Source organism: Brachyhypopomus gauderio, unplaced genomic scaffold, assembly GCF_052324685.1.
Source record: "Brachyhypopomus gauderio isolate BG-103 unplaced genomic scaffold, BGAUD_0.2 sc64, whole genome shotgun sequence".
NCBI lineage: Eukaryota > Metazoa > Chordata > Actinopteri > Gymnotiformes > Hypopomidae > Brachyhypopomus > Brachyhypopomus gauderio.
The window spans coordinates 1,081,183-1,099,722 of NW_027506885.1; the positions used below are offsets into that span (position 1 = coordinate 1,081,183).

An 18,540-nucleotide genomic window follows, 5' to 3' on the forward strand; every position below is an offset into this window, starting at 1 on the left:
TTTTGAAATTGTTAATATTTTAATCATCCCACAACCATATATCAGGATGTGCTTGTATGGCTGTCCCCTGTCTATCTCTACTTGTTAGTCACCTGTGCACCTGTGGTTCACCTGCCCACATACTGCTGACCTGTCCACCTGTGGCTCACCTGTCCACTTGTGGTTCACCTGTCCACCAGTAGCTCACCTGTCCACCTGTGGCTCACCTGTCCACCTGTGGCTCACCTGTCCACTTGTGGCTCGCCTGTCCACCAGTAGCTCACCTGTCCACCTGTGGCTCACCTGTCCACCTGTGGCTCACCTGTCCACTTGTGGTTCACCTGTCCACCAGTAGCTCACCTGTCCACCTGTGGCTCACCTGTCCACTTGTGGTTCACCTGTCCGCCTGTGATTCACCTGTCCACTTGTGGTTCACCTGTCCACCTGTGGTTCACCCGTCCACTTGTGGTTCACCTGTCCACCTGTGGTTCACCTGTCCACTTGTGGTTCACCCGTCCACCTGTGGTTCACCCGTCCACCTGTGGTTCACCTGTCCACTTGTGGTTCACCCGTCCACCTGTGGTTCACCCGTCCACCTGTGGTTCACCCGTCCACCTGTGGTTCACCTGTCCACCTGTGGTTCACCTGTCCATGTTCTTCAGGTAGGGTTGGACTGCTTTCAGGCTGTGTCGTTAGCAACATCTCCTTTATTGTAGCCTCTTCATTCTCTCATTGACAATGAAGAGAGGAGATTTGATCATTGTGACCTCTGTTCACTGGTTTGAAATCAAAGAAAAGCTTATGGATCTTTAATTAGGATGCCTATCTAAAACTAATGACATGTTCTCATGTGCGTGATATATCAGAACTATAGAATATACCTAGCTGATCCTTTGTCAAGCGCTGGTGTTTATCCGGTGTGAATATCTAATTTGTCCTTAGTGGAAATTAAATCTAATGACCCATTTGCACCTAATGACTTTGTTTACACTGCTCCTCTCTGACCAGGGGTGGTGTCTGATGTGGCTTTAAACAGAATTAATATTCCATCAGTGCTTTCTATGCATGACACACACGGAGTACGGGCGGTCACAGGCCAGGGTGGTTACAGACAGCTCAATAAGAAGAAGAACCCAGTAACCCCAAACAGGAAGGACAACAGAGCTTAAAAGAGCCTGCATGACCTCAACACCTCTACCTGCCATGAAAAAAGAATGAAGAGAGAGAGAGAGAGAGAGAGAGAGAGAGAGAGAGAGGGGGGGGGGGACACTGCAAAATTGATACGACCACCACCTATATCCACCATTTCACTGTGGGATCTTTCAGCAGCAATAGTAGTAGTAATAGTAGTAGCAGTAGCAGTAGAAGTAGTAGTAGTTGTAATAGTAGTATCAGTAGTAGTACTAGCTGTAGTAATAGTAGTAGTAGTACTAGTAGTAGCAGTAGTAGTAGTACTAGCTATAGTAGTAGTAGTAGTAGGTGTAGTAGTAGTAGTAGCAGTAGTAGTAGGTGTAGTAGCAGTAGTAGTAGTAGTAGGTGTAGTAGTAGTAGTAGTAGTAGTAGGTGTAGTAGCAGTAGTAGTAGTAGTAGGTGTAGTAGTAGTAGTAGTAGTAGTAGGTGTAGTAGTAGTAGTAGTAGGTGTTGTAGTAGTAGTATGTGTAGTAGTAGTAGTAGAAGTAGTAGTAGTAGTAGGTGTAGTAGTAGTAGTAGTATGTGTAGTAGTAGTAGTAGTAGGTGTATTAGTAGTAGCAGTAGTAGTAGTAGGTGTAGTAGTAGTAGTAGTAGTAGTAGTAGTAGTAGGTGTAGTAGTAGTAGTAGGTGTTGTAGTAGTAGTAGGTGTAGTAGTAGTAAGTGTTGTAGTAGTAGTAAGTGTTGTAGTAGGTGTAGTAGTAGTAGTAGGTGTAGTAGTAGTAGTAGGTGTTGTAGTAGTAGTATGTGTAGTAGTTGTAGTAGTAGTAGTAGGTGTAGTAGTAGTAGTAGTAGTAGGTGTATTAGTAGTAGCAGTAGTAGTAGTAGGTGTAGTAGTAGTAGTAGTAGTAGTAGGTGTAGTAGTAGTAGTAGTATGTGTAGTAGTAGTAGTAGTAGTAGGTGTATTAGTAGTAGCAGTAGTAGTAGGTGTAGTAGTAGTAGTAGAAGTAGTAGTAGTAGTAGGTGTAGTAGTAGTAGTAGTATGTGTAGTAGTAGTAGTAGGTGTATTAGTAGTAGCAGTAGTAGTAGTAGGTGTAGTAGTAGTAGGTGTAGTAGTAGTAGTAGTAGTAGTAGTAGTAGTAGTAGTAGTAGTAGTAGTTGGTGCAGTAGTAGTAGTAGGTGTAGTAGTAGTAGTAGTAGGTGTTGTAATAGTAGTATGTGTAGTAGTAGTAGTAGTAGTAGGTGTAGTAGTAGTAGTATGTGTAGTAGTAGTAGTAGTAGGTGTAGTAGTAGTAGGTGTAGTAGTAGTAGTAGTAGTAGTAGTAGGTGTAGTAGTAGTAGGTGTAGTAGTAGTAGTAGGTGTAGTAGTAGTAGTAGTAGTAGTAGTATGTGTAGTAGTAGTAGTAGTAGTAGTAGTAGGTGTAGTAGTAATAGTAGTAGGTGTAGTAGTAGTAGTAGTAATAGTAGTAGTAGGTGTAGTATTAGTAGTAGTAGTAGTAGTAGGAGTAGTAGTAGTAATTGTAGTATTGTTAAATAATTTCAAGCAACTGGTTAGAACCAAGCCATCCAGAATGAAAATATTTGTGTTTATGTTTGTGGAGAGCGAGACATATGGATCTCCTTAATGCTTTAGTGAAACCTTTGACATTTACCAAATGTGTTGGGTTTGACTAAACAGGTTCAACACAGCAAAGCAATTTGACAACATGCAATCACAAGCAAACACACAGAATGCCCCAAGATATAGTTTTCTTTCTGTCTAATACTACATATCTGATCAGGGAACTACTACCTATCTGATCAGGGAAGTGTGCACTACATAATGTACTACATAACTTGTTCTCGATATGAAGCATCTGCCACTGATGACCTGTATATCATATAATGAATCTGACCTCTGACCTGTCTATCAATCATGAATCTGACCTCTGACCTGCCTGTCATATCATGAATCTGACCTCTAACCTGCAAATATTTTTACATGATCTGACAATGAAGTTTATTATTTTACTCTCGAGGAATAAAACCCTTTGTTTTGACAAATGTATTAACCTGTTTATACATAAAACAGCTGCCTACTGTTTGTCTTGGAATATTTCCTGGCTTGGTGGTGAAAGAATTAACTTTCATTGAAAGCATTTCAACATTGTTTAACTCTCCGTATGGTTATTTCAAATAAAAAAGGGACAAAACAGTTTTAGATGGTATTAAACATAAAACAAAATGCCAAAATATTATTATTTTTTATATTATTAGTTTTTTAATTATTTTTTTATGACTATGTAAATGCTGGATATAGTCTGCTGTACGTAGCCAGCGTGCAGTGGTCGTTCGCCGCCATCTAGAGGTCAGACACAGAATTGCCAGAAATTCGAATGCGCTTTGTAAGACCGGTAGTGCTTCGTTTCACAAATTAACAATCAAGAAATAAATAACAGAAAAACGTTGGGATTAGCGAGAATAAAGTTTGTGAGTGGACTGTTCTGGATCGCACAGTCGTAGTAAATCGTTCAGTAAAACTGGAACGCCAAAGTACCATTCAGCCAGCAACAGCAATACACTCAATGTTTTGGCCGTTAAATCTTTTTTCTTTATGACTTCGTATTTCATTTATATCATATTTTATTGAGGCCTTGTGTTGCCTGTATTGTATAATAATTCAGTCCTTAATGTATGGTTATATGACTATGGGTTAATTTATGTGAGAGTTTGAGTCATAAGGGGTGAGTCACGAAAATCACAATCTAATGGTCTGCTTTAACAGCCAAATACGGGTCTGGAAAGTTCCGTCTAGATGCAATCCAAACTATCCAAAACAACTGGCGTCGTCCCATAACTGCGCTCACCAGACCAACTGCGCACAGTGGGAAATGTCGCATGCAAGGCAGCAGGGGGCGCTGCGCTGTTGTGATCCGCCTCGGTCACGCTCCGCCACGGCGCATTCCAGAACGCCACACGTTCCACGTGAAGTGTGAAAGTTCCACACCCCTCCGGCCGATCTGATTGGCTGGTTTCTCCACCCAGCGCGCGTCCAGATTGGCTTGATTAGTCTTCAATCATCTCGGGGACGGGGCGCGTTCCCGGAGAGGAAGTGCCCGCGGATCGCTGCGCTCGCCCGTGGGAAGAGGGACTCGACGCCGTCGCGCAGCGCCGTTACCGTGCCCGTCTCGGCGTTACGTGAGCGTGTGTGGCCGCGCGGTGTCGGTTGGAGCCGGTTGGTGCCGGTTGGAGCCGTTTCTCCGTGCCGTGCGGGCAGGACGGGTCCGCGGGACCGTGTGGCGCGAGGACGTGGTCGCGGCGGCGGCGCTATTGTTAGCTAGCGTGCTAAGCTAGTGCGTTCCCGTGGTAACCGCCGTCGCCTTTATGGCTGCGAATTACGAACCGATCTACGGGCTGTCGGAAGAGGAAGTGAGTATGTGTGTGTGTGTGTCCGTGTCCGTGTGTGTCCCTGTGTCTCTGTATGTCTCTGTGTCCCCGTGGGGTGTGTGTGTGTGTGTGTGTGTGTGTGTGTGTGTGTGTGTGTGTGTGTATAGTTCATGGTCTCTTGAAGCCTGAATAAGGGTGGAGAACGTGGAGCAGATCACTGGGCTTGTGATCAATCGGATCCAGAAACGCCAGGGATCTGGAGATGTAGACGGGCAGCACCAGGGATCTAGAGATGTAGACGGGCAGCACCAGGGATCTAGAGATGTAGACGGGCAGCACCAGGGATCTAGAGATGTAGACGGGCAGCACCAGGGATCTGGAGATGTAGACGGGCAGCACCAGGGATCTGGAGATGTAGACGGGCAGCACCAGGGATCTGGAGATGTAGACGGGCAGCACCAGGGATCTGGAGATGTAGACGGGCAGCACCAGGGATCTGGAGATGTAGACGGGCAGCACCAGGGATCTGGAGATGTAGACGTGCATCTGGGGGACGGTGTCCTGACTGCTACGCGTGCTCTCATTTTCCAGATGTTTTTAAAATCCAAATATGTTGCGGACTACAGGCGGGCAGGGTGGGGGGGTGGTCTCAGGCACAGACTGAGAGAGCAAGTGTCATGGTGTCATACTGGTGGAGTTTGTCTCAGAGTCCTTAGACGGTTAATAGCTGACTGAAGTCCATAAGACTCAAACGGGCACATTGAAGGCCACGTTGAATGCCTAGACGTCATAGTCTTTAATTAGTGGGTTAAAAACTGAGCATGCTTCATCACGAGTGCATTTTGTACAAACCTTAAAACATCTGATAATCCACCTGCACGTTTAGGGTGCTAAAGTTCACAATTTATTTGCATAACTACTACAGAAATGTCCTGTATCGCTGAAACGGTTCCTGTTAAGATTATTGTGTCCAAAGAAGGTGTTAAACTATAGGGATTAACTTATTTGTCCTGCAATACACTGTTTTGAATTATTCATATACACATAATTTATCACTAAAGTTTAGCATCTGTGTCTTGGTTGGACGTGATCTGGAGGTTAGCTTAAGGTTGTCACTTGCTAATGTTAATTCAACTGGGTTAAATAATACACTAGTCAGCTCAGTGACTTGGAAAGGTTGTGTAAAGGCTGCGTCTGAATATTCATAATTTAATAATTACTATTTGCATGTCACCTAGTGCTACCTTAAAGTTAATCCATCAACCATAAATGGTACCCATGGCAATTAAAAATGACCTTATAATGCTGGTGAGATCATTTTAATAGGTTCACACTAGCATTTTTCTTTTCTTTAAATCTCCCAGAGGGTGAACCACCCACATCAACAGATTCTGCTTTAATACCTCACTGAAACATTCGGTCCAGGTTTGTTGGGGTCGGGGCTAATGCAGTCAGGTTTGTTGGGGTCGGGGCTAATGCAGTCAGGTTTTGGTTAAGGTTGGGCAGGTTCCTGAGTGCTTCAGCTCTCTAAAGCCGGGCGTACACTGTACGATATTTTAAATCGTGTACTCAGCTCCAGCTCAAACTGTACGACTAAATCGCAGGGAGAGTCGGCTCGTGGAGCTGCTTCAACAGTGCGATACTCTCACGAGGAGCGATTTGAATTTCAAACATGTTTGATATTCTTGCGACGCTGCGATTTCTGATCGGGAGTTGGTCGTGAGGTGTGAATCGCTCCTCGTTCACCCGTGTACACTATACGATGCACGACACGCGATTGAGCCGAAACTCGGCCCGATCACAAAAATAGTCGCACGAGTGAAAAATCGGCTGAAAATGGGCCAAAAATCGCACAGTGTACGCCCAGCTTAAGGAACCCAGCTAGTGCTTTAATGGTCTGCTTCACTCTCCAGCGCTGCTCAGAGTGCAGTGGACATCACTGGAGAGCTGTGAGTTATTGTACGTGTGATGGCACAGATGTGGAGAATTGGCCACTCGTTAGATTATTTTTGTTCAACAGGATTTTGAAAAATCTGATATATTTGAAAAATATCTAAAAGCATTCTTTGTTGGCCCTAAAACCCATGTGTGTAGCAGTGTGTTTGGGTGAAGAAAACTCACATTGATTATCATTCATTGATCAGAATGTCGGTGTGTAGTGTATATGCGTGGCGTTAGGGTTGGGGATCAGGTGTTCTACTGTTCAGGTGTCTACACTGACCAAAGGCTGCAGGTGGCTACTATAATTTCACCTGGGGTTGTGGCTCGCCACACGGGTAGGATGCTGGCTTAGAGGATGGTCCAGTCTTGGAGGGCGGTCCAGTCTCGGAGGGCGGTCCAGTCTTGGGGCTGGAGTCACAGTTGCTGTGTCTACAGTTGTTCAGTAGAACAGGGTGATCTCTTACATTCAGGCAGGCTGCCAGTGAAACAGCTTGCTGGGCGAATCATTCATCGTATAGAGTTTGTGGCCAGGGTGGTTTTAAAAACGTTCGATACGCATACCAGCACATTGAATTCAGTTTATAGCTCGTACCAAAGCACAAGGGCCATGGGGGTTTGCTTGTTTAAACCATGTCATCCTGATCTACTGTCTGCTTTGATCTGAATTATTGGCAGTAAAGCAGATCATAGCGATGGCTCCCCGTCTGTTGTTGGGTGGGTGTTCGATTAGTGTTGCATGCGGCTGTTTCGTGCACCTTTGAACAGAGTGGGGGGGTCAGGTTGGCTGCTTTTGAGGGGTTGGCAGAGTCAGGTCTTCCATGTGGTGTGGAGGGTGGTGCTCATCTCAAACGTCTCATGCTGCCCTCCGTGACCTCCACTCTCTTCATCGCGTCGGTAGTCTTCCTCTGTCTTGCGTTGCATGTGTAGTGAATCCTGGCAGCGATCTGCCACTAATGCTGGTTTCTCAGGACTCGTTTAGCCGGATGTTATCGGTACTGTAGATGTATCGGTACTGTAGCTGTCTTGCCCGTAGGTTGTTTGTCAAAGCAGGAATGTGGGAGATCTCGGATGTTTATATGGCACGATGTCTGTTTGTTTGTAACCATGTGGCATCTCAAAGCTGACCTCCACCCCCAAACTCCCCAGAATACTTTTAGATCAGCTTAAAAATATAAATGTTGTGTGTGAACGTGCCACTGGGTTAAATGTTAGCGTGCTAGTGTAGGAAGCGCGGTGGAGCGTGCTGGGGAACGAGCCGTGTTTCACTCCACGCCTGGGCTGAATCATCGCTTTGAGTGTCATGACTCACGCTGGCAGTATTAACCACGTCCAGTGCCGAGATGGAGCTGACCTAATGACTCCGCAAGGCCTTGGAAATGAACAGTGAGGCGATGTGAACTGGAAACGCCACACATTAGCCTCTAGGTCAGCGCTACTCTCCGTGTCTTCCTCTCTCTGTCTCACTGCCTTACCTGTCTGTCCCCCTTCCCTATAGCTCCGTGTGTCTTACCTTAGCCTGTGTTCTGTGGTACTGCTGTATTGCTACCTGCTATAACATGTTTGTAATTAATAACACCTGCTCACTGTGTTTATTAAGCCTCTCCTAGAGACCATTCAGTCTTGCTGTCATTACATATGCTCGCCCAGCTATTTTGCTCCTTAACTAACCACTAAGTGTTAACCATAAAGATTAAAATGTGATCTTTAGAATTAACAGCTGTCTCAGAGAACAATACCAAAACAAATGTTTTTCTCAAGAGAGTGTGCAGTGTTCAGGTGTTCAGGTGTGCAGTGTTCAGTGTTCAACATAACATTTCCTCTCTCCCCGATTTAGGGGCAGGATTCATTCTCGCTGTCTAGCAACTTGTTCAGCAAGCCGACATGTTCTCAATCGTATTATGTTCTTAAATAATAGATTGTAGTTCTAGTAATGTCATGTGGTTTAAGTTAAATGAGACTCTCATCATCCTTGCGTATAATATCTGCCTAGCCTTAGCCCGAACGTGTTGTTGGCAGAGTAATCGTTGCTATTGTGGAGGTTTGAGGTGCTGGTGTCTTGCTAGTCTAACGTTTGCACGGATCATGCCTGTGGCACAGAGAGTGGTGTTCACCTCCACCACAACAACCTCCACCTGCCATCTAGATCAGTTACATCTTCAGCAGAACCGGGTGTAGTGGCCAGAGCTGATTCATATCTATGCTGTTTCTCTTTTACCTTGTAGCAAATATTTGAAATTTGTTTTAAAACATGTAGATTATTAATGTTTAACTGTTGGTATTAATTGGCCCAAACTGACAATTTATTGTTAGTTAACAGTTAGATGGTAAATTTGTGCATCCCTAGATGTTTTTCATGTATTTCTGCTTTGTTGCATGAAGCACATGCAGGCGCACACACACACACACACACACACACACACACACACACACACACACACAAGCAAGCTACTGTACATATTTCAAGGCGTAAACACTGCATGTTCAGGTCTTTGGTTGTTTGCCTGGGTTTCCTAGATGCCCCCGTTACCCCCCTGTTACCCCCTGTTAGCCCTGAGTGCACGTGGTGTTGATGAATGTTTCCTGCTGATCTCAGCTGATTGGGCCAGGGGCTGGTACCGGTTAGATGTCTTCCGTTCTGGATATTTAACGTTCTCAGGGCCACGTTGAATGCTGTAATTCACAGCACGTTATGTAACTGACTTTATGTAATCTGCTTGGCTTCATGTGTGCTGCAGAGAAGGAATAGTGTATGATTGAATTATTCAGGGTGCTGATTCAGACTTTCAGACGCCCTTACTTATGCCTGACCGCGTAGAACTGGTCCCTAGTGACATTTACAGCTTTTTAAACATTTTAAAAATGTTTCCTCATTTTACAGTCACCCCAGGCGACAATTTCCCAGGGGGTAATCCAGATACACAGATATAGACAAACAGCTTAAAAACCAAAACAAAAAGCAGATGGTGTGTCAGATCCTCAGACACAGGATTCGGTTGCTTGCAGATTAACAAACATGAGGGATTACACAGTATTACGCAGGGCTTCACGCGGACCTCTCTAGCCCCCCTGTTATTCCCAGCCATAGTGTTTTGTTGATGGATCCTTCAACAGCCGTTTTCCTGCTATGGTCTTTTTTATTGGCTGACAATAAAATGTTAGGAGAGGCTTCTTCATTCTTCCATGTTGAAGTAAAGGTTGACCCACGAGAACTCACGTTTCATTCCCTGTTGTCTCTCTAGCAGTTCCTTTCTCTTGCCAGAAAGACACAATTACTGGACAGAAAGTTCTGAAAGTGCTGTGCCATCTGGACTGTGTGCCAGTGTTTCCAGAGTCCTGGAGCGTGTGGTTATCAGAGCTCTTCTTCTGAGAGTATGAAGAACCCTAATCAAACATTTCCAGTGCCATGTTCTTCACTCTCCATCTACACACCTCTTCTGGTGTTCATGTGTTTGGTCACCAATCAAATTTATTTGCATGGCTCTTGGTATCTTTTAATTATTTGAATGCTCCTGTATATACTTTGAATTAATCATTAATAAATGCCCAAATCAAATAGTATTTATTGATCTTTTCTGGTCTCTATTAAAATATTGTACATTTGTAAATATCTGTATAAATCACGCTGATCTAATTGGCTTGTTCAGCAGGATGAGTGTAGTGCTAACTCCAACCCTTCCACAGTACAAGAGTCCACTTCCTGCCTTTGTCTGTTGTTTACATATTTATCTAATTTAGCAGGCTCAAATTGTCGATCGTATCCTCCCCACCTCAAAATGTTGACCTGTTTGTTTAGCTGTTAGTTTGTTTGTGTCATTTCTGAACCACATTAAAATATCCTGTTCGGCTCAGTTGTGCCACGTCTTTAGATTATTATTAACAATGTTATCATCTACACGGCTGTTTCCAAGTAATGACTGTATGGGAAAAGGCAGGTTCATTTATACAGCACCTTTCACATTTATTTTACTGCATGACTGTACGTATGACAGTGTATGACTGTATATGTATGACTGTATGCTAACTCAGTCTATCTCTTGTTTATAGTATTTCCTCCCTTAGTTAAACACCTGTTAACAGTGTGTTTGGTCTCTTCAGAGTATTCCATGTCATACATGTGTTCACCAGAACAAAATCCTCGTGTCTGTAATGTTCTTGGCAAATTAGTAAGTAAGTAAGTAAGTAAGTAAGTAAATTTTTATTTATAAAGCGCTTTTTTGAGCCGGTGCTCCAAAGTGCTGTACAAGAACCACTTCTAATATCCATAAAAACACATGAAAGATAAAAAGACCAAAAAGATACATTAAGAACAGGAACATCCCCACACAACATAAAATAAACACAGAATTACATATAAGATGTCCCCCATATATACTACAAACGCTAATTACTTAAAAAGGCCTGCGAGTAAAAGTGGGTTTTTAACAATTAAGTGATTCTGATTCATACACAACAGCAATTAAAAATGTGAATGTCCCGTTGAGTGTCGTACCGTGTGTTACAGCAATATGCAAGAACTGTCATTAGTTCTGCTGTGTAATAATCCTTAATTAAGTACCATCTCGCCTTAATGTAGATTTTCCCTTAACTATATTGAGAAAGGGATTTGTGCGTTCTATTGAGCTTGTGTCCTGAGAGCAGTCCACATGGTTCTTGAGTTCTGGACGTGTCAATGCCGGGTCTACCAGGGGTTGGAGCGTGTCTTCCTGTCCACTATACATCTTGGTGTTTTCCCTCAGCCGTTCTTGAGCTTGTTTGTTTTTGTTAGATGGCCGTTGACCCTAATGTGGTTCCTGGTGAGGTACAGATAGTTCCATCTTTGTTTGGATTATTAAATAGCCCACTGTTCTGTCTTAGGGTCTTAGTGAGGCAGTTAATCAGCTAGTGATCTAATGAGCTAATGTTTTATTTGAATCTAATCATTGTTTGTAATGTTCTTTGCATGCTGTCTGTTCCTGTTTTTTTAGCCTTATTTAGGGTAGTGTTGCTATGTTCTCCCAATATGGTTCATGTTGAGGAGTCTTCCTATTGCGGATGAGTGGCACTCTGGGACGTTTTCTTCTTCTTTGGTTCCATGTGCTCCCACCACCCAGGAGTCTGGTGGACTCTCTGCTCCGGCAGTACAGGTTGGGAAGATTGTAACTTTTCTCCAGATCTGTGCGTGACTCCTTTGTCTGGGGCCACTTGCTCTCTCCCAGTTCAGTTACTGGAATCTTCTTCTTGCTTTAGTCCAGGTGGGAGTCACCAGCTCTGGCTACTCCCACTGTGGCCTGCACCAGCACTGGCTCCTCCCACTGTGGGCCGTCTTCTCTGTCCTGTGAGTGCGGCGTTCCTGCGGATCTCAGCATGGCTAGCAGGGCCGTCTGGTGTGGTTCTCCGGTCTCTGAACCTTCCTAATCTCTCCGTGTCCCCATTTTTGCAGAATCTCAGATGTATGGTCGTGTCAGAATAGATTTTCTTACCCTCAAAGTTAAGGTGACCTGTCTCTTTTTCTAACCCCAACACATACGGACCCCATGGACCAGGGCTGTTTGTCTGCAGGTACTAGGGCGAAGGTCTTCATCACTCTCAGCTCTGTGCTATCTAACCTCTGATAAACAAAAAATCCAGTAAATTTTCTGGGTAATGTCCTGATCAAGGGCGCTAACCTTTTATCTGATATCTCGCCAAAAGACCCGAGAACAGTCAGATCTAGTGCCAAATCCACTCTGAGGGATTGTATTTGAGTGGCTGTTGATCAGACTTGACTGCATTTGAGGTGGTGTTTGTGCTTCATGTGTCTGGGTCTCCTGGATGTCTTATCTGTCCTGCACATATTCCCCTCGACTCTTTCTTGCCCCCCCCCCCCCACCCACCCTCTCCGGATTTGACTTCACTATCAAACAGAGATAAGACATTCTTTAACTTTTCTTTTGGCAGAAGGCAGAATTTTAACCAAGCTTGTTCGGAGATTAGTTGCTTCGTATTTGTACACACAAACAGTGTTCGACAGTGTTCGAACCAGTAGCGGAACCAGACCGGAAGAGCTGTGTGGTAGTAAATATTCCTGCTAATGCAGTATTTAGATAAAGCTGAACTTTGACCTACTGAACTGGATAGCAGATCCTGGGGTTTATCTGTGGCTTTGGCATGTTTTGACCTGCGAGTCCAGGACACAGGACACAGGGCCGCGGGGCACGAGTATTGATGTATTGAAGTCCAGGAGTATTGATGCTTTGAGCAGCTTGGACGATAGACTCCCCCAGTGCAGACTTCAAGCACATGAAGTCTGTCGCTGTAGAAAGGAGAATGTGTTCACAATGTGTTCCTTTGTCTGGTGTGGCAGAGATCACAGGATGGCTCGATGTCATGACCTCAGATCAGTACGGCAAAATAAACGACAGACCTCAGATCAGTATGGCAAAATAAACGACAGACCTCAGATCAGTACGGCAAGTGTTAAATATGCTGAGCTATAAGTGTGGACTCCATCACACTAACTTGGCCTTTTCCATTGCACATGAATAAAAGCAAATGTTCCTGGCCCTTCAGAGACGCGTCCTGTAACCACGGCGTCCACGCGTCCTGTAACCACGGCGTCCTGTAACCACGGCGTCCACGCGTCCTGTAACCACGGCGTCCACGCGTCCTGTAACCACGGCGTCCACGCGTCCTGTAACCACGGCGTCCACGCGTCCTGTAACCACGGCGTCCACGCGTCCTGTAACCACGGCGTCCACGCGTCCTGTAACCACGGCGTCCACGCGTCCTGTAACTACGGCGTCTACGCGTCCTGTAACCACGGCGTCCACGCGTCCTGTAACTACGGCGTCCTCGTCCCTTGAGGGGATGCGCGTGAGGACCTGAAGCCATCCCCACACGCGTGGTTTTCTGGGAAACCGTTTATCATTTAAAAGGTGCTATTTTATTTTTGGAAGGTTATTTGTGTAAGATTAGATAAGGGTGCACTTTAAGTGTTGGTGATGTATGAGTGTAACGCTGGCTTTAGACTGACCTGAGTTTAATGGGAGGGGACTGTCTTTATTTATCTGTAGTCATTTATCTGCATTACGAGTTCCCAACCTCTTCAGACACAGAGGGGGGGGCTCCACCCTGCACACTACACCCTGTACCCTGCACACTACACACTACACCCTGTACCCTGCACACTACACCCTACACCAGGGGTGTCAAACTCATTTTCACCGCGGGCCACATCAGCGTAATCATTCCCCACATAAATGTAACTACTCCTTAATGTTAAATAACTCTGAAGTTACAAATATTACATATATATTTGCATGTTTGCTTGTTGCTCTTATTATAACATAAATCCTTTAAATTCACTATCCAAGTGAAAAAAGAAAAATAACATCAAATATATCACATTTACTTTGTTCAAAACTTGAAATATCAAATAACTGAAAACAGCAATTGTGCTTCGTAAACGCTCCCTCTGAAAAAGACTTTGAAGTGTGGGAGATTTCTTCAGCCACATCAAAACCATCTTTTACTGCCGATTCGTTTGTGGTTGTGAACACATTCTGTTGCGATCGCAGTTTGCTTTTTAATTCTTTGGCAATTTGTTGTTTACTTGATGCCTAATTTTGGCATACTTGGCTCCGTGTTTGGTCGCAAAATGCCGACGTAGACTGTACTTTTTGACATCCGCCACGGCTTCATACCCGTTTTTCTCCTTGAAGCGCAAACATCACGTTCCCATCTCTCTTGAAACACCCTTCTATCTGCATCGATGTTTCTCTTCCTGGACATTTTGGGATCATTATTTGTATTTCTCAATTACATTTATTGCATCGATATGGAAACACTGCAGTGTCGAGATGCCGCCATGTCGCAGGTAACATAATTGTGGGAAATGTAGTTTTTGTTCACTGCACGTATTTTGCTCTTTTTTAGGACAATTTGACTTTTTAAGCTCTCGCGGGCCTTGAGTTTGACACCTGTGCCCTATACCCTAGCTCACATACCTCTCTCTCTCACACACACACCTCACACACAAACCCCTCACACACCATACACACACACACACCTCTCTCTCACACCAGACTCCATACACTCATTAAAAATGTACATGCTGTCTTCAAGAGAAAATTATAAGGTTATTATAATAACAAATATTGCATGTGGAGGCAGAGAGGGAGAGAGAGAGAGAGATACACTTGAAGCAGTGCTTTGATATCCTGATATTTTCTTCCTACAGACGTGAAGTGTGCCAGCTCATTTAATCATGGTGGAGGGTGGGATGCTGCTCCTCCCCCTTCATGTTTCCCCTCCCCTGGGGTCGGGTGTATTGTGTGTATGTGAAACACTGTGTGCTGTGAGAGTCTAATGACACGAGCAGTTCTACAGCAACCCCACACCAGCGTGACGCCAGCATGACGCCAGCATGACGCCAGCATGACGCCAGCGTGACGGTAGCGTGACGGTAGCGTGACGGTAGCGTGACGCCAGCGTGACGGTAGCGTGACGCCAGCGTGACGCCAGCGTGACGGTAGCATGACGCCAGCATGACGCCAGCGTGACGGTAGCGTGACGCCAGCATGACGGTAGCGTGACGCCAGCATGACGGTAGCGTGACGCCAGCGTGACGCCAGCGTGACGGTAGCGTGACGGTAGCATGACGCCAGCATGACGGTAGCATGACGCCAGCATGACGCCAGCGTGACGGTAGCGTGACGCCAGCATGACGGTAGCGTGACGCCAGCATGACGGTAGCGTGACGCCAGCATGACGCCAGCATGACGCCAGCATGACGGTAGCGTGACGCCAGCATGACGCCAGCATGACGGTAGCGTGACGCCAGCGTGATGGCGCCCGTGTGGAGGTGTGAGCGGGTCTCTCACAGACCAGGGGGAGGACGCTCGGCTCTCATCAGTGGCCCTGTGGTCTTTTTACTCCAGTATTGTGTGTGTGTGTGTGTGTGTGTGTGTGTGTGTGTGTGTGTGTGTGTGAGAGAGAGAGAGAGAGAGTGAATGAATGCTGGCTGTTCTGTGAATAATTAATGGTCGGTTTTAATCATGAATATGTAGATAATAATTAAACACCACATAGCTAAATGAGATTAACAGTGTGTACATTTTGCCTTTAGAAATGTGTACTGGTGTTGTTGTTATGGTTAAAGTTTAATGAATGTACCAATAACAAATGAATGTAACAGAAATGCAGGAGAAACACTGAGGCACACACACACACACACCGGTGTTATTTGCTTTAAAGCGGTTTTGTGCCATGGGGTTAACACCACTCCGTGTGTGTGTGTGTGTGTGTGTGCTGATCAGACCAGAAGTCGCTCCTTGTCTGTGAGTAGCTGGAACGTTTGGGGGGAAACTGCAGCGTTTAAAATGACGTTGGGCACTAGCGTGGCTGGAGGTTCCTCACCAGAGACTCTACACTGGACACGCGTGTGTTCCTACGGTTTGTGTTGTAGGTGTGGAGAACACGCGGAGATATTCCTGCAGCAGTGTCCCTGCCCCTCCCTGCCTCTGTGAGGCGCTGTGGGCTAGTCAACACTGGAGGAGCGTCTTGGGCCTTAACTACTGTAGGGTCACGTCAGAACCGTCAGAACTCTGGAGTAATTACACATGTTGAGCTGGAAATGCCTCCCTGTCCACCCTGACTAGACAGTGACGAAGGCCTGTATCCCCCCTGAAGGCATCTACCCCCCTCGACGGGCTGTACCCCCCCTCGACGGGCTGTACCCCCCTCCCGACGGGCTGTACCCCCCTCCCGACGGGCTGTACCCCCCCTCGACGGGCTGTACCCCCTCCCAAACTTGGTTAACAGATAGAGAGGGATGACAGAATAAAACCTGCATGACCGTGAAGATCCACTTAGAGCTTTGACTTCAGAGGGGTCGAGCTGGGTGGAGTCGTGGTGGGACCCGTCCCTCTGTAGCGGACCCGTCCCTCTGTAGCGGACCCGTCCCTCTGTAGCTGACCCGTCCCTCTGTAGTGGAGGGGGAGAGAGGGAGAGAGAGAGAGAGAGAGAGAGAGGAAGAGAGGTAGAAAGGGAGAGAGAGAGAGGAAGAGAGGTAGAGGGAGAGAGAGAGAGAGAGAGAGAGAGAGAGAGAGAGAGAGAGAGAGGGAGAGGGGTGGAGAGAGAGGTGGTGTTTCTGTAGGGTGCCGTGTTGGAGTGCTGGTGTTGCAGCACAGGAGAGGGTTGAACTCAAGTCATTAGGCTGATTAGGGATTGTTGATTTAATTACATTATGAATTGCAGCAAAGTGTCTGAATCATTACTACATCATTCTCTATTCATCACTTGTTCATAAATTTTATTTAGTTTTTAATGCAAGCAATAAAATTATAATAAAACATTCTTTTTATATAGACATTTTGAGGATGCTTGCACTGAAAAGCTTGATTAGTTATGTAATGTTTGTCTCACATCGCGATCAGAATATAGTATCCTTCTCAGTGGGGGAGGAGTCAATAGACTGCCCCGCTTACTGTGACAGAAGGCTCCTCCCACTGTCCCTCCAGTGAACTTTGAGCACACGGATAATAACTTTACTTTTGTGCAGGCCAGTCTCCTTTATGGAGATGCAGTTAAATCAGGGTATCTGCTATTCAGGCGCCGGCTTATGTGGTTGTTATTCTCGTGTCTCCCCCCCAGCCCACCACACCCCCTCCAGCCCACCACACCCCCCCCAATGATGCAACGAGGTTCTTGTGTGTGTTCATTTTGTGTTGTTATTTTTTGCAGAATGAATCTCGTGTCCTTCGTGTGAAGGTTATCGCAGGGATTGATCTGGCCAAGAAGGACATCATTGGTGCCAGGTAAGGGGGGGGATGCCTATAGAGAACATGTGATTCTACACCTGCTGCCTTAGCAGTCCTCTGTGAGCCACACGCTGGTTGTGTGTGTGTGTGTGTGTGTGTGTGTGTGTGTGTGTGTGTGTGTGTGTGTGTGTGTGCATCACTTCCTTCCTCTGTATAGACTTGTCCTGTGCTAACAGACTGTAAATCAGAGAGTGTGCATCAGTGTCGGGGTTCCTTCCTCCTGGACCACCCTCAGGCCTGTGTGAGGATGTGTGTGTGTGTGTGAGGAGGTGTGTGTGTGTGTGTGTGAGGGGGTGTGTTGGGCAGTGGCTTCACTATGATTCCCAGATCCCTTCATGGTGGGACATCAAACGTGAGGGAGACCTCGTATGTGTTCAGAGTCATGGATCCACACACACACACACAGGTGTTGCACAGGTGTGTTGAGGTTCAGGGGAACATGGGGGAGAATGTCATGTGTGTTGTGTATGGTACCACATACACAGATCAGGTCTAACCACCCAAAATCTGTTTATGTATAATCTAATGAGCACGCTTGATTGGCATTACTTTCAAGGACGACTCGATTGAGATGGTTTGTTTTTGAATGCGGTTTTTGAGAATGTGATCAGTATACTCTCTCTGTGTGTGTGTGTGTGTGTGTGTGTGTGTGTGTGTGTGTGTGTGTGTGTGTGTGTGTGTGTGTGTGTGTGTGTGTGTGTGTGTGTGTGTGTGTGTGTGTTAGTGTGTGTGTGTGTCGGTCGTCCAGGATCACACAATGCTCTCTTTGTTTGAGCACTTTGGGGTAGCAGAATGATCCCAGTGTCCTCTCACATGCAGGGCGCCCCCTGCTGGTGTAGAGCACAGGGTGTCTCTGTGTTCCTCTCAGAGCTGGACCTGTGGATTCTTAACGCTGTGCATAGAGTTATTGTACTGGTCTTCTTACAGTCACATTAAAGAGAACTTGCCTAGTCAAGCTGGCCGTGTTCTGGGCACGCTCGTGGTGAGCTGGGTCCAGACCTGGTGATCCCTCTTCCCCTACCCTGCCCTCTACCCTGCCCTCTACCCTGCCCTCTACCCTGCCCTCTATCCTGCCCTCTACCCTGCCCTCTACCCTGCCCTCTACCCTGCCCTCTATCCTGCCCTCTACCCTGCCCTCTACCCTGCCCTCTATCCTGCCCTCTACCCTGCCCTCTACCCTGCCCCCTATCCTGCCCTCTACCCTGCCCTCTACCCTGCCCTCTACCCTGCCCTCTACCCTGCCCTCTACCCTGCCCTCTACCCTGCCCTCTACCCTGCCCTCTACCCTGCCCTCTATCCTGCCCTCTACCCTGCCCTCTACCCTGCCCTCTACCCTGCCCCCTACCCT

The 18,540-nt window shown here is 46.2% G+C and overlaps 1 protein-coding gene across 1 annotated transcript in view; it reads left to right on the forward strand.

Annotated features, from left to right (window-relative positions):
• Positions 1–4,023: 4,023 nt before the first annotated feature.
• nedd4l (NEDD4 like E3 ubiquitin protein ligase) overlaps positions 4,024–18,540 on the forward strand; it is a 69,099-nt gene continuing 54,582 nt past the window's right edge. Inside the window, 2 exon segments of the mRNA XM_076988814.1 lie at positions 4,024–4,515; positions 17,116–17,189. Coding sequence (XP_076844929.1) covers positions 4,471–4,515; positions 17,116–17,189 — 119 coding nt within the window. The 5' untranslated portion in view covers positions 4,024–4,470.